This window comes from Anas acuta, chromosome 6, assembly GCF_963932015.1.
Source record: "Anas acuta chromosome 6, bAnaAcu1.1, whole genome shotgun sequence".
In the NCBI taxonomy this organism is placed as follows: Eukaryota; Metazoa; Chordata; class Aves; order Anseriformes; family Anatidae; genus Anas; species Anas acuta.
This window is the reverse complement of record NC_088984.1, coordinates 34,247,563-34,260,207: the sequence shown is the minus strand read 5'-3', so window position 1 is coordinate 34,260,207 and position 12,645 is coordinate 34,247,563. Positions and strand designations below refer to the sequence as shown.

Below are 12,645 nucleotides of genomic sequence, written 5' to 3'. Positions count from 1 at the left end.
GAAGTCCCCAGTTCAGCTCTGAATTAAGAATATTAGGAATCTGTCTTCAATTTTAATATGCAAGCGTATAAGCTTCAAGATCTAGTCAGAAGCTGCCACATATCAAGCTAAAAGCCTCCAAACCTGAAAACAAACAAACATGACCCCAAGTTAATTAAGTTCCAAGTGTCATGACTTCAGAAACTGGCATCATGGTTTCTCAAAGCCTAAATAACAACCCTAAAATTTGCATGCTTAAAAACCAACAACAAGCGTAGTAAAACCTGCTCCATCACATAACTTCACTCATGTCAGTGCAGGTGCAGATAACAAAGCAACATCTGCTTCAAGGATAAGATGCCTTACGTGGAGTTTATCCTCTATTCCGAGCTTCATCAGGTTCTCTGAAGCTAAGGGGGTTCTTGTGGACAGGGGTTGCTGTCCAGCTCAAGGCTGGTGGTAACACAGAAGTGTGAGAACACAGAGAAAAAATGGACCAGAAAATTATTTTGGAGACAGACTTTCCATAAGAACTGTAAACATTAAAAATGCAGGCCAAGTCTAAGAGTAACTCTCCACTAAATAAGTTACCTTCATTTACCTACCCACCTCCCTTCAAAATTCCCCACAGGAAAAAAACGGGGAAATAGATTATAAGCCTCTTCCTCAGCTTCCAAAGAAAAACCAATTTTGTGAGGAAACCTGGAAAACACCCAGTCAAAAATCCCCTTCCATTAAATGAGAAACCATTTGGGTTTCTGTTCCTCACGAGGGAAAACAAACAAAGATCAGTTACATGTGAGCCCTCTACGGAGCAAATCAGAGTTCAATAAGGTGTTGTAGCTTGACTTATTTAAAATGACACGGGGAAGTTATGGGACTGACTTCGCATTTGTGTTTTAGTAAGCATAAAGAGCCTGGTTTCGTTATCATTTTATCGTGGTACAACTTCTCAGTGATAGAGATAAAAGAGAAAACCTTCCCCCTGTATCTTTTAAAAACAGTACCTGCGTTAAATGAAGCAAGCTAATACGGGAAGGATTTAAACATGGCTTGGATTTATAAATCGAAGCCAACGTTGTGACATATAGTACAGTCACAGCCTTGCTGTTGTGACAGTTCCTACAGCCACTGCTGCTTTTCCTGTATTTCTCAATCGCTCCGGGCTATCTCAGGAATACCCCGTAAGTGCCTTCACACCAGTGCTACACGCTTTAGAGAGACGTTCAAATGAATATATGGAGGTGAAGCAAATTAGGTTCTGACTACATTCACTCAAGAAACAACTTGTAAAGCTCTACAATGCTGTTTGACAGATTAAAACGCAGCCACTCCGGGGCCACTACTTGCTGGGTCACGGATTCCAGCAGCATGTCACCTGCCCCTGGGCTATTAGCTGGCGTCTGCAAAGACAGCCTATGCTGCGGTTTTTCCTGTGCTCCCTCTCACTAAAGTAGACCTCACATGATGATTTTACTTAACTTTGTCATTAGGGAAAAAGGGCTGACACGCCAAGCCAACACTGCTTTGTCTCACAAAGTACTTTCCACGTGGGGTGATGGGGTTATAAACATCAGGAAGGGAATTGCTTTAAAAATCCTTTACCCAGGTGCATTGGTGGACCAGTGTCACTTGACTGCACTATGTGGGGTTAAACATTATACCTGGAAACTAATGGAGAGGGATGCTAACTGCCAATAAAGGGGAAAGAAAGTCTGAATCACCTCCCAAATCAAACTGAAAAGATCAAAGGCTTTTTTGATGTGTATTTTCTTTTGGCTATCAACTTTACGTAGTTGGTGCCTTCTATTTTTAACACATTATCAGCTACAGAAACAATAGCATTGCTACAAAGTGACTGGCATTGTGACTAACCTGTAGCCTGCCTGTTTGTACAGTTACAATAAAACTGGGCTCCTTTACCCCTGCTGGAGTGCCAGGCTGAACTGAGACAGCTGTGAGCCAAAAGGAAGGGAAAAAGGAAGCCTGGTTTGGTGTCGTCATGCTACGAACACTCAAGTTGTAAAAATTTAAGTAGACACCTAATTCACACCATTTCTTTTAAAATAAACCTCTTCACAGTACCATAGTAAATGATATTGCCAGTTCTAGGTAAAGGGAAACATCATGCAACTAACCAGAAGAACGACAACCTCATCAAACATACAAAAGCACTGTTTGCGTGAACAAGAATTTGACCTAGTATAAAGCTGGTCCTTCCACCTACAATCTCAGAGACCTCAACCTTCGTTAGAGGCAAGAACGAGCGAGTACAGGGCTACCTTCCCTTGAAAGTCCCCAGGCTGTGAGGCAGCCGATGACTCACCTTGGTTTAGCAATCCTGTTTTGCCAGTGACTCAGGGATCAGGGGAATACAGAGCTTCCCACTGCTCCCCTTCCTCCTCCCGACCTACGAATCCTGTTTCTCTCTTTGGGTGGAGCTGGAACGACTGGGCCTTTTCCCTTTGCCTAATATAACTAAGAGCTTTTTTTTTCCAGCTAGTCATACAGTTGAGATCCAACTACCCCCACACAGAGCCAACAGGCTTCATGCAGGAGTCTACCTAATCACAAAAGCATGAGCATTTTTCCACTGTCAGCTATAACAACAAGAGGAGGTTTTATACGTTTTACCTCCCTCTTTTGTATTCAGAGCAGTACCCAAAGCCCAAGGCAGACTTCAGTTATCCCAGCACATGATAAGGAGAACAACCAAACTTCAATGGGACTGAGGTAATGACAGCTTCAGCGAGATAAGAATCAGTCCATTCTACTACAGATGAACGAATAGTCTTCATAAGATTTATTGCTTTGTTGTTGACTAAATCAAAACTGAAATCCCCATCCTGATTGCACCCAAATACTGATAAACCAATCAGCTGCAAATAAAAGAGTACTTGGTTAAAGCATGCTGCTTGAACAAAACGCTGACCTACCCTCCAATTCTTGATTCTTTTCCATTTATTCCACAGGTGGAAAAGATGGGAGTTATGAACAGCTGACACGTTTACACAGATGATCAAATCTCTAAATGCAAGCTCACAACACCCACGCGAGTCACAACTTCCCAACATCAGCAGATCTTGCACTGTGCAATGCCACGGAATAAAGCTGCACGGCACAGTTAAAATATCCACTTCAAACTAAATAGGTCACAGATAGACAGAGCCATGCCAAACTGGTGGTTTAGGCTTCCAAACAAAGACTGCTATTGTCTGCAATCACCCACTCGGGGATGGAGGGGAAAAAAACAAAACCCTTAGAAGTGTAAGGAGGAATAGAGGGAGGTTTTTATTAGTGTTTTCCTTTTCAAAAGCTGCTTTCCTGTCTTTTAGCACAGATCAAAATAACCAGTCTTAAAGGAATTTCATCCAGAAATACTGAAGAACAAGTCATTCAGTTAAAATGACTCCGGTGTGCCAAAACAAGGGAAGGTAGGCTAGGGACGAACACTGCAGCTGTCAAAGTCAAAAACTGCACACAGCCAGAGGCTACATCGAATTATTTTTCCAAAGCAATAAAAACATCACACAGAGCCAAACAGGACTTGACTGCTGGAGATGCTCTTAGCTTTTAGTATTCAGCCATTTCAGTCAGTTTCCCCAGTCCTGAATGTTGCTATCTAACACCACAGCAGGGAAAGCTTCTCACTAAAAGGACTGAAAATTTCACAGCGCATCGATCTGTTACACCAGGCACATCCAAAGAGCACAGCAATACATGAGCTGAGCAACCAGATCTTCCCCTGCAAAAAAACAAAGTCTGTTCAAGAAATCTGCAACTCATTAGCATCGAAGTTCAAAGTTGTTTTATGAGCATATTTTCCTTTGTAACAGTTAGTCCAACTGTCTGCATTTCATCAGATTACTCCGCATGCAGAAGCTCTTGCAGCAGGCTGAACGCTGCACTTCTCGATGCTGCCATCACAAGCTGCACTTCCAAGCACCCCATACCAGAGCTTGTACATAGCCCACTGAAAGTTTTGATTAAAAACCAGCAACATCACCAAGCCGTGCTGTTAGTATTTGGTCATAAGTCACGGGGAGCACGAAGGGACGCTGCTGCTAGCGAGCCACTTCCCGGTATTCCTGGCTGATGGAGAGCTAGGGCCCAAAGATGGAAAGTAAAATCATGTTGTAAAGAAGACTGCTTCCTTTTGGAAAACAAGCACATGGGGAACTCATTTGGTTTACATTAATTTGCTCCATATTTCTCACACGTGTACAGTCTGATTAACTCTGACTGCTTACATGAGCCTCTGAAGAACTTCTTATGTCGGAACGAACCAGCAGCATGCGCCCGCTCTCTGAAATCCTACAGCAAAAGAATCCCAGAGCTGTTCAGGGTGGAGGGGACCTTAAAGCCCACTCGGTTCCAACCCCCTGCCATGGGCAGGGACACCTCCCACCAGCCCAGGCTGCCCAAAGCCCCATCCAGCCTGGCCTTGGACACTGCCAGGGATGGGGCAGCCACAGCTGCTCTGGGCAGCCTCATAATAAAGAATTTCTTCTTGATGTCTCATCTAAACCTACCTTCTTTGTACTTATCTGGATGTCAGACATAGCTAGTTTTATGCACCCCGCTATTCCACATATGCCAAACTGTAAAATATACAAATAAAAGGAAAGAAAAGACGATGAAAAAGACGATGACCTGCTGATATTCCTAAAAACCACAGCTGACCGGGTGATCTCCCTGGTTCTGCTGTCTGGATCAGTAAGCTTTTGATCCACCTCTTGCAAAAAAAATAATAAATTAGTTTTGTATAGTAAAATGGAGAACTGTAGGAAATTAGTATAACTTATAGAAAAATCTTTAACTTTTCAAGAATCTATTCCCTGAGCAAGCTTTTGGAAATACTCTGCATAACATGGCAGTATCTGTGCAAGCTTTGCTATGCTCGTCACTGAAGACTGTGCAAGGAAGAGAAGGGAGGGTGAAGAGGTGTGTCTTTAAAACAAGCCTTTTGGGATCTCCATCTCAGAACTGATCAGAAACAGAAAATGGACTGCTATATTAAGTGCATTCCTTTTACAGCGTACCGCAAAGAGTGTTTTTTTCCTGGAAAAAAACGCTAAGTAAAAAGGCAAATGAAGCCAACCACTCAGTTAAGACACTGCTAAGGTTTCTAAGAGAGGAACCACCTCTCCAGTCAGTTCTATACAGACAACAGTACCTACAGAACAAACAGGCTTACAGATCCTGCAACATAATTCAATCGCATCTTTTAGCATCTCAGCTAAAGAATAATAGAAGTAAAAAAAAAAAAAAAAAAGGAAAAAAAACAGCCACACCCATGCTTGTAAAGGCAAGATGTAAGAGCAATTTTCCCACTTGCAGACCCAGATTCTTTCTTTATAAGCTTGATACATTTCCCTATTGCTATGGATTTTTAAAAATAAATAAATAAATAAATGTTGAGTCACCAAATTAACTCACATGAAGGGTGTATACAAATCAAGACAAAGATTTATCCACCTTGACCTGTAAGTTCATTTTTTTTTTTTGAGTAATTTGATGTGAAATGTAAGGCATCTTGCAAAGGAAAGGATTTAATAATGCCGTTTGGCAGACAGCACGTCACACCATCTCCAACAGAAGTTTCCCCTGGCTGCTTAAGCTGAAGCAATAACCCTCCTACACATTCTGAAACCCTGAAAGCGGACTGAGACAGAGGGAAAAAATCCCAACTATTTTACATAACAATTCAGTTGAATCTGTGGTAAAGCTGTGGCAAATGTACTAAGTCAGGATGTACAAGAACACAAGCACGAGGACCTTCAGTTTTGTGTCAGCGGCATGTTTAGCTACTGAATTCACAAGACAAACGGGAACAAGGCAAGGAAGTTCAGTGCTTATGTACTGCTATTTAGCAAGAGCTCCTTCTATCAATAGTTTGGGGAGAGAACCTGTCGGAGTAGCAGACACCAGCACTGCTTCTTACTTCAGTTCTGCAGCAGGCCAACCAAATTGTGCATGTGAGGAAGTTTGCTCGTGTGGCTGGTTTCTTTTTGACTTTACCCTTTATGTGCTCCTAAGAGGAAAAACCTGCCTGAAGCATATGTCAAACGGTCTGTGAAAGCCTTTCCAAAAAAAATTGCTCATGTTCTGGCCATGTACACACAAGAACAAGCAGCGCAGCTATAGGCACCCCCGAATACGAGGGCATTTTCTACCACATATGTTTGTTATGCAATTTTCACATAGTCATAACGATGTTAAATCAAAGCCAACTGATGTCAGTACTAAAACTCTGAGAAGCCCCACAGTGAAGCATCTTTACATTTGGGAAGTGTTAATGTGTGATATAAACATTTTGCCTTCCAAAGCCACCATGTATACCAGAACGTCAAAAGCAATTAGTGTAATATGCACGCAGAAACACGCACACAGGCACACATGGAGAATATTCCTCAGTGTGTTTTCCACACAAGTGTAACCAGCATGCAGGGGGACCTAGGGCACCTAGGAGAAGGTGAGAGCACCCCTTCCCCTTGCAAACATGCTGCTGCTTTAAATGAGAAAACCTCCTGTGTAGGAACCATGAAAGAATTTATTTCTGTCTAGGACTTTAAAACTGTAATGTGTTTCAATGAGCTTTGTGTTACACCCATATATGTATATAAACAGTACACACACGTCTATGCACACATTTTCAGCACAGGAGATGTGGGTTCCACAGAGGGACTCCTATCAGGAGGCACCCAGCTATCCTTCCCAGAAGAGCCCAGCTGTCATGCACAGGAAGAAAGGAAGGAAGCAGACAGCAAATTCGGTACAAGCGGGCCCTCCCAGCCCGATGACATTTTGCTCTCCTCTGTGGGTGAGAGCAAGTGCAATTCAGCAGCAATGCCAGCAGAAGGTAAGTGAACTTGGAGCACTTTCCTCTGCTCCTCAAGATGAGCATAAAGCAGCGAGCACCTTCTCTCTTTGGCTACATAACGCACACCAACAGCTGTAAGCAACCAAGTGGCTACACATAACAATATCATAGCCAAAAGCAAGTGTGCGAAAATAAACCCATTTTGATGCGGTCACTGCTGCACAGCTGAGTTCAGCATGGCCTGTATATGGATGGAGAAGAAAAAAGGACTCAAGGCTGGAGGAAAACCGAACTGAAAGTATGGAATATGTCTAAGAAAAGCAAATAATAAAGGGAAGAAAAAACACCCTGCTTTGATTGACCTCTGTAATACCCTACTCCTGTACTTATTTGTGGCACAACCACAGGGGCAAAGGGGCACAGAAGAGCTCAGGCAGCCAGAGCAAGACTCGCCCATTCCTCCATCCCCTGGCCACAGTCAGGGAACGCAGCCACAGCCCCTTCCTTGCCCGCAGGCTGTACACTAGGCAGTAGCTTCGACTGGCATGGGACACTGGGGGGCAAGATCAGGACCATGCCTTCCAGGGGGCAGCTCGCAGTCTGCAGCTCCACGTACAGCTGGGCAGCCACAGGCAGGTCGCAGATCCACAGGAAGGCAGAAGTATGAGCATTTTCATTTCCAGAGGTCAGATTTCCCACCAGACTTGAACAATTGGAACAGAACCCCAAAGAAACCCAGCAGAGAAGGTGTGTTACTTCTGCCATTAACATAAGAGCTAAATAAGCTTGAAAATACATCTGCTTTGTATTGGCAGGGCTAAGCAGAATGCCTGCAGTTACCAACCCAAGTGCACAAATGTTGACGTAGTGGATTGACAAGCCACAATTCTTGCAGAAATTGCGTTTAGCCATCTACAAAAACCCCTTCCTGTTAGCAGTACAGATCAGCAGTCAAATCATCTGCTCCCCATTTCCTGTGAAGGGCATCACAAGCCTTCCCCAATTCCCATCGCTGCCCTGCATCAGGGCAGGCAGGAACTGAGGACTGCACCGTGCTGGCAGTAAGATGCAGTCACCCTAACGCAGGGAATCAGCCATTGTATTGTGCACAAAGAAAAAGACATTTTATTTTGTTTCAGCGTGTTGATTATTTTATTATGCTGAAATACAATGCCCCCTTTCACCCAGAGAATAATTGACAAATACATTATTTCCCACTCCACTACCACAAAGCTGGAACGTGTTTAAATGTGCCTGGCAGAAATCCTCTTTAGCCACTATGGCCTGCTAGCTCTGCAGTTGAATTTCAAGTGATTTACATGCCCAATTACTTTAAGGGCAAATGGTAAGCAAAATGCTGTCTGTTTGCCCAGCAGCATATACCTTAAACACAGACACGAAGCAAATTGATGTTGCCTTTGTGTCTATTTACTGTGCTTGGCATATTGAGAAGTGCCTTGCCAATATTCACAGCACAAACAGATACAGATACGTGCTCTGCGATTCTCATCTGAACGTGTAACTAAACAAGAGGCTCATCATTCCCCACAGGAGGTTTTTTAGCTATTACATTAGTGGTGAATATTACAGATATCAAGACTATTAGATAAAAAGTGTATTGGTGAAAAGATTAAGCCCAAACCTCCAAAATGAAACCAAAAAAAAAAACTAAAAGCAATTTTCTGCTGTCTTACACTGATGCGGACAAAATGGCATGCTTCTGCAGCTTACTGGAGATTTATCTCCACTAATCTGGCAGAAAGGTTTCAGTAGGATGATGTAGAGGCTGACAGTGACTTCAGTTTGACACATACCCTTACAGACTTTTTTTTTGTGCAAGAGAATCAGTAAGAGTTGTCAGAGCTCTGAAGCCTGCACGTATTTTTCTGAACACCAACAGCATTTTGTGGTACACCTCGATGATGGGACTGGAATGAGACTCTCCACTGTGTCATACCTAATTTACAAAGGCTGAATAAACGTAACAGCCTTCAGACTAACAAGTCAAAATACCAGCAGAGGCAGAAATGAATTATAACCAGCCAGACCTTAAAGCACAGGTGTTTCCTCTACCATACCATACCATGCGGGTCTTGCTAATCCACTCCCAGGACACACACAGTTCTTTCCACTGGCCTGAAACCGGCTGTGGAGAAGAGGATTCATCCCTGAGTGGCACGAGCAGAAAAGCACATGCGGTGCACTCACACATGAGCTGCTGCAGCTTGTGGAAATCACTGTGTGTTCCGGAGCGTGAAGGTGGAGTGAAATGGTTCCTGTCAGCATCGCCGCTGCTCGGCTTCAACACACATAAGAAATGGACAGCAATGCCTGACCAGAGGCATCAGCAACGTCACAAATGTTATCAAGTTACATCCAAGAGACAAAAATTTCAAAAGGTATTTGCTCTGTGGTTTTAGGCTGATACTCCCAGTTTCAGATGAAATTTCTCAATATTTCTGCATCCACCACTCTGCTGATATGAGAAAGGACCCTTACTCGTATGCTATGTTGTTATGGGCATGTCATTCCCCTCAAGGTTTTATTGGCAAGTAGGTTGCTAAATGCTTTAAGACTGCTGGCCAGTACAGAGAAGAAATGGAAATAACTCCTCAGGTTGAAACAGAAGACGTGTGTTTGCTCAGGCTTTCAGCACCTACCACATACAACAGTTCCCAAAGCCAGGGGAGAAGAGCAACAAAACAAAGCCTTGACCTGTTGCCAGTCCCAAAACCACTGCATTCAAACTGACCATCAGGAAACACCGCGTCCACCCGAATCCCTGCTGTGCTGCCACAGGACTAGAGCACAGAACCCCCCCCTTTCCCCTCAAGTGAACAGCTTGTTACCTGTGGAGTCAAATATTATGGGCTGGCAATTCCTGTTTGAGTCCCAGTTGCACCTGAGCACCTGGCCTCCTTCTACAACGTTGTGCTGGGTGGTGTTCGCCTTCGGAGCTCCCACCAGAAGAGATATCCTGGGGTAAAAAGAGGAAATAAAAGTTTCAAAACTTAAGGCAGGACATTGCTACTCTATAACACTCAAAGAGTTAATGAAGCAAAGGTCTTATCCATTCAAATCTAAGCCTGCTAAAAACTATGTTGACTTTCACAGCAGTTCTTACTGAGTTTCAAGTCCTGCCTGGCTCCCTCTTTTCTGCAAACAAAAGTAGGCGAAAAAACTGACTGAAGAGGCAAAAAGATGATGATGAGTGAATTAAAATATTCTGACCTGCTTAGAATCAAGTTTAAAATGAGATAAATGCCTTTTATTTCCTTCTTTTTCCCTTTCAAAAATGTGCACTTATGCTTCAGAATAGGAAGTCGTGTATTGCTGCAATCTACAGAAGTCATTGTCTGACATCATTTCTGGTTCAGTTTGTATGTAAGAGTAATTCATGGAAGTCAGACAAAAATATTCAGTGATATATACACAAAACAGCAGTGCTTCTGAGCTCAGGAAGTATTAAGTGGTGAGTCAGCCTCCCATTAGCAAACACTCCTCTAAAAGCAGTCACCAAGCACCCAAGTTACTGCCAACCTCAGGTTTGCGCATTAATGAATCTTTACTGAAATTCTTTACACAGTCATTGTTTTTTTTTACATGGCTGTGACATTTTATACATCTCTGCTTAAATAAATAACTGAAGTGCATTCGGAGTGGGAACCGCTAGGAGATTAGGCTTTTGCAGGTGGTAAAATTCAGAAGCTGCCAAATTCAGAAACAGCCCGACTACAAAGCCAGACCAAAGAGTGCTGTTAACATCTTCCAGGAACCCCGACAGCTGAGACACACTTGACTGATCAGCACTTTCCTTAAGAAGTCACTTTGACACATAGGCAGAGAAGAAGTAAAGATGAAAAACTAAAATACTTCCTCTTAGCAGAATCTGCCCCGCTGCTGCCATTTGGACTGTTTAAGACAGAGCACAGCTTGTGGAAGCAAGTCTTACCAGCCCATTTCAGATAGCACAGTTGGTTGGTTTGGGAATTGGCTGAGCTGAACAAGCTGCTTGGAGACATCTACAAGTAGACGGATCCAGGCTTAGACAACTCGTTCTGGCTGTGATGGGCATCCTCCAGACTTGAGCAAAAAGCTATGTTTTTTGTCCTTAGCATGTAAATACTACCTATAAACATGTAGTGCCTTACCAAAGCTCAACTCGTAAGAACGCCAACACACAAGATTAGTTTTCAACTGCGTTTAATTTCTAGAACCTTAAAAATTTCCTGGTATGGACCTGGGTAGAAAAGCTAGACTTTGGGGCAAGACATTTGTTTCCCCGAGCTGCCATTCACAAACTTTCTCAGTTCCAAGAACATAAATGTGAGACGCTTTTAATGAATATAAAACCTTCTCTCTGGGTATAACAGAAATGCTTAAAAATAAACACTATGGTGCCAAGTAAAGAAACACATCAATTATTATAATTACTATCTATTACACGGGTACTAGCTTGCCTCCCACTTCATCCTTGGTGCACCAGCTTTGACAAGACCCTAGATGAAATATTTGCTTTTAAGAAGATATTACTACATTAACCTTTATAATTTAATTATAAAGGTTAAATAAATACAAAGAAGTCTTTAACCTGCATACTTCAGGGAAGATGGGCACAGAGGGGAGTTTTTTATGTCCAGCTGCGCTCCGACACCGCTCAGCCCCTGCCCGGCACAAGGCACACACACAGGGAGCTTCTTCCCTGCTGCTTTTTACTAACATTAAGCAAAGAGAAGGCGATAACTAAACTTTTGCTGGAGCAACACATGGAGTTGTTCCTTCTCCCTCACCGCCTCAAACCCTGCGGGCTCCAAGCCACGAAACCAACCGAAGGAGCGCCCCAAAAAGCCCCGGCAGCTGCACGGGGAGCCCGGGCAGCGCCTCCCGAGAGTCGAGGGGGTCCCGGAGGGGTCGCTACGGGGCGAGGGGGCCGCGCACTTACGAGGAGGGGTCGGGGGCGAAGAAATCCACGGCGAAGCCGAAGTAGCTGCCCTGCGCGCCCGAGTAGACGGCCGGCCGCTCCGCGTCCAGGTTGAAGGCGGCGCTGCCGGCGGCCAGAGCGCAGCCCAGCAGCAGCAGCCGCGGCCCGGACCCGCACCCAGCCCCGCTCCCAGCCCCGGCCATGGCCCCGGGGCGCTGCCCCAGCTCGGCTCAGCTCGGCTCGGCCCGGCCCGGCCCCACGGCAGCGGCGGCGGCAGAGGGGCGGGCCCGGCGCCCAGTTCCCCTTCCTCCCGGCGGCGGGGAGGGGCCCACGACAGGGGCGGGGGCACGGGGAGAGCCGGCCCCACAGCGCCCCGGGCCTCGGGGCCGTGGGCAGGGGGTCCGTGGGGGGCTATAGGGGCTTATAGGGGGGCTATAGGGGTTATAGGGGCCGATTCCGGTGTTTCTGTGCCACAAACGTGCTGTGACATAACGCCCAGTAAGTGCTTGGCGCAGCCGGGAGGAGCCCAGGTAACCCCATGCTCCAGCCCCTGCTTCCCAGCACCAAGCCGTATCAGTAACTCCTTAATTAAGCCAACCGGGAAACAATAATTCTTTCCCAGACTGGAGAGTTCCCAAACCCGGACTTGATACGCGTGGCTCATTTTCCTGAGAGCTCCCAAATGCAGACGGTAACAAACCAAAGAAGTGAAGGGTGCTCTGTGTGTCAGCAGCTCAGGCTACAGGTGGGTTGGGGTAGGCTGCTGGTAGGTTATTGGGGCTGCTCGGTACATTTCAGCCCCTGAGGGCTGCTAAGTGAAGGGCCAGAGGCTGGTTCCGCAGTGCCCTGCCAGCCGTGCTGACACATCCCTGGGGATATCGTCTCGGGACAGCTTCCTCCCAAGGGGACTGCGCTTCCACCC

The 12,645-nt window shown here is 45.2% G+C and overlaps 1 protein-coding gene across 1 annotated transcript in view; it reads right to left on the bottom strand.

Moving 5' to 3' along the window:
* The window catches only part of ITGAV (integrin subunit alpha V), a 44,492-nt gene extending 32,465 nt beyond the window's left edge, over positions 1–12,027 (bottom strand). The window contains exons 1-2 of the mRNA XM_068686468.1: positions 11,745–12,027; positions 9,652–9,779 (exon numbers count right to left, since the gene is read on the bottom strand). Coding sequence (XP_068542569.1) covers positions 9,652–9,779; positions 11,745–11,926 — 310 coding nt within the window. The 5' untranslated portion in view covers positions 11,927–12,027. The remainder of the gene's footprint in view (positions 1–9,651; positions 9,780–11,744) is intronic.
* Between the last annotated feature and the right edge of the window lie 618 nt (positions 12,028–12,645).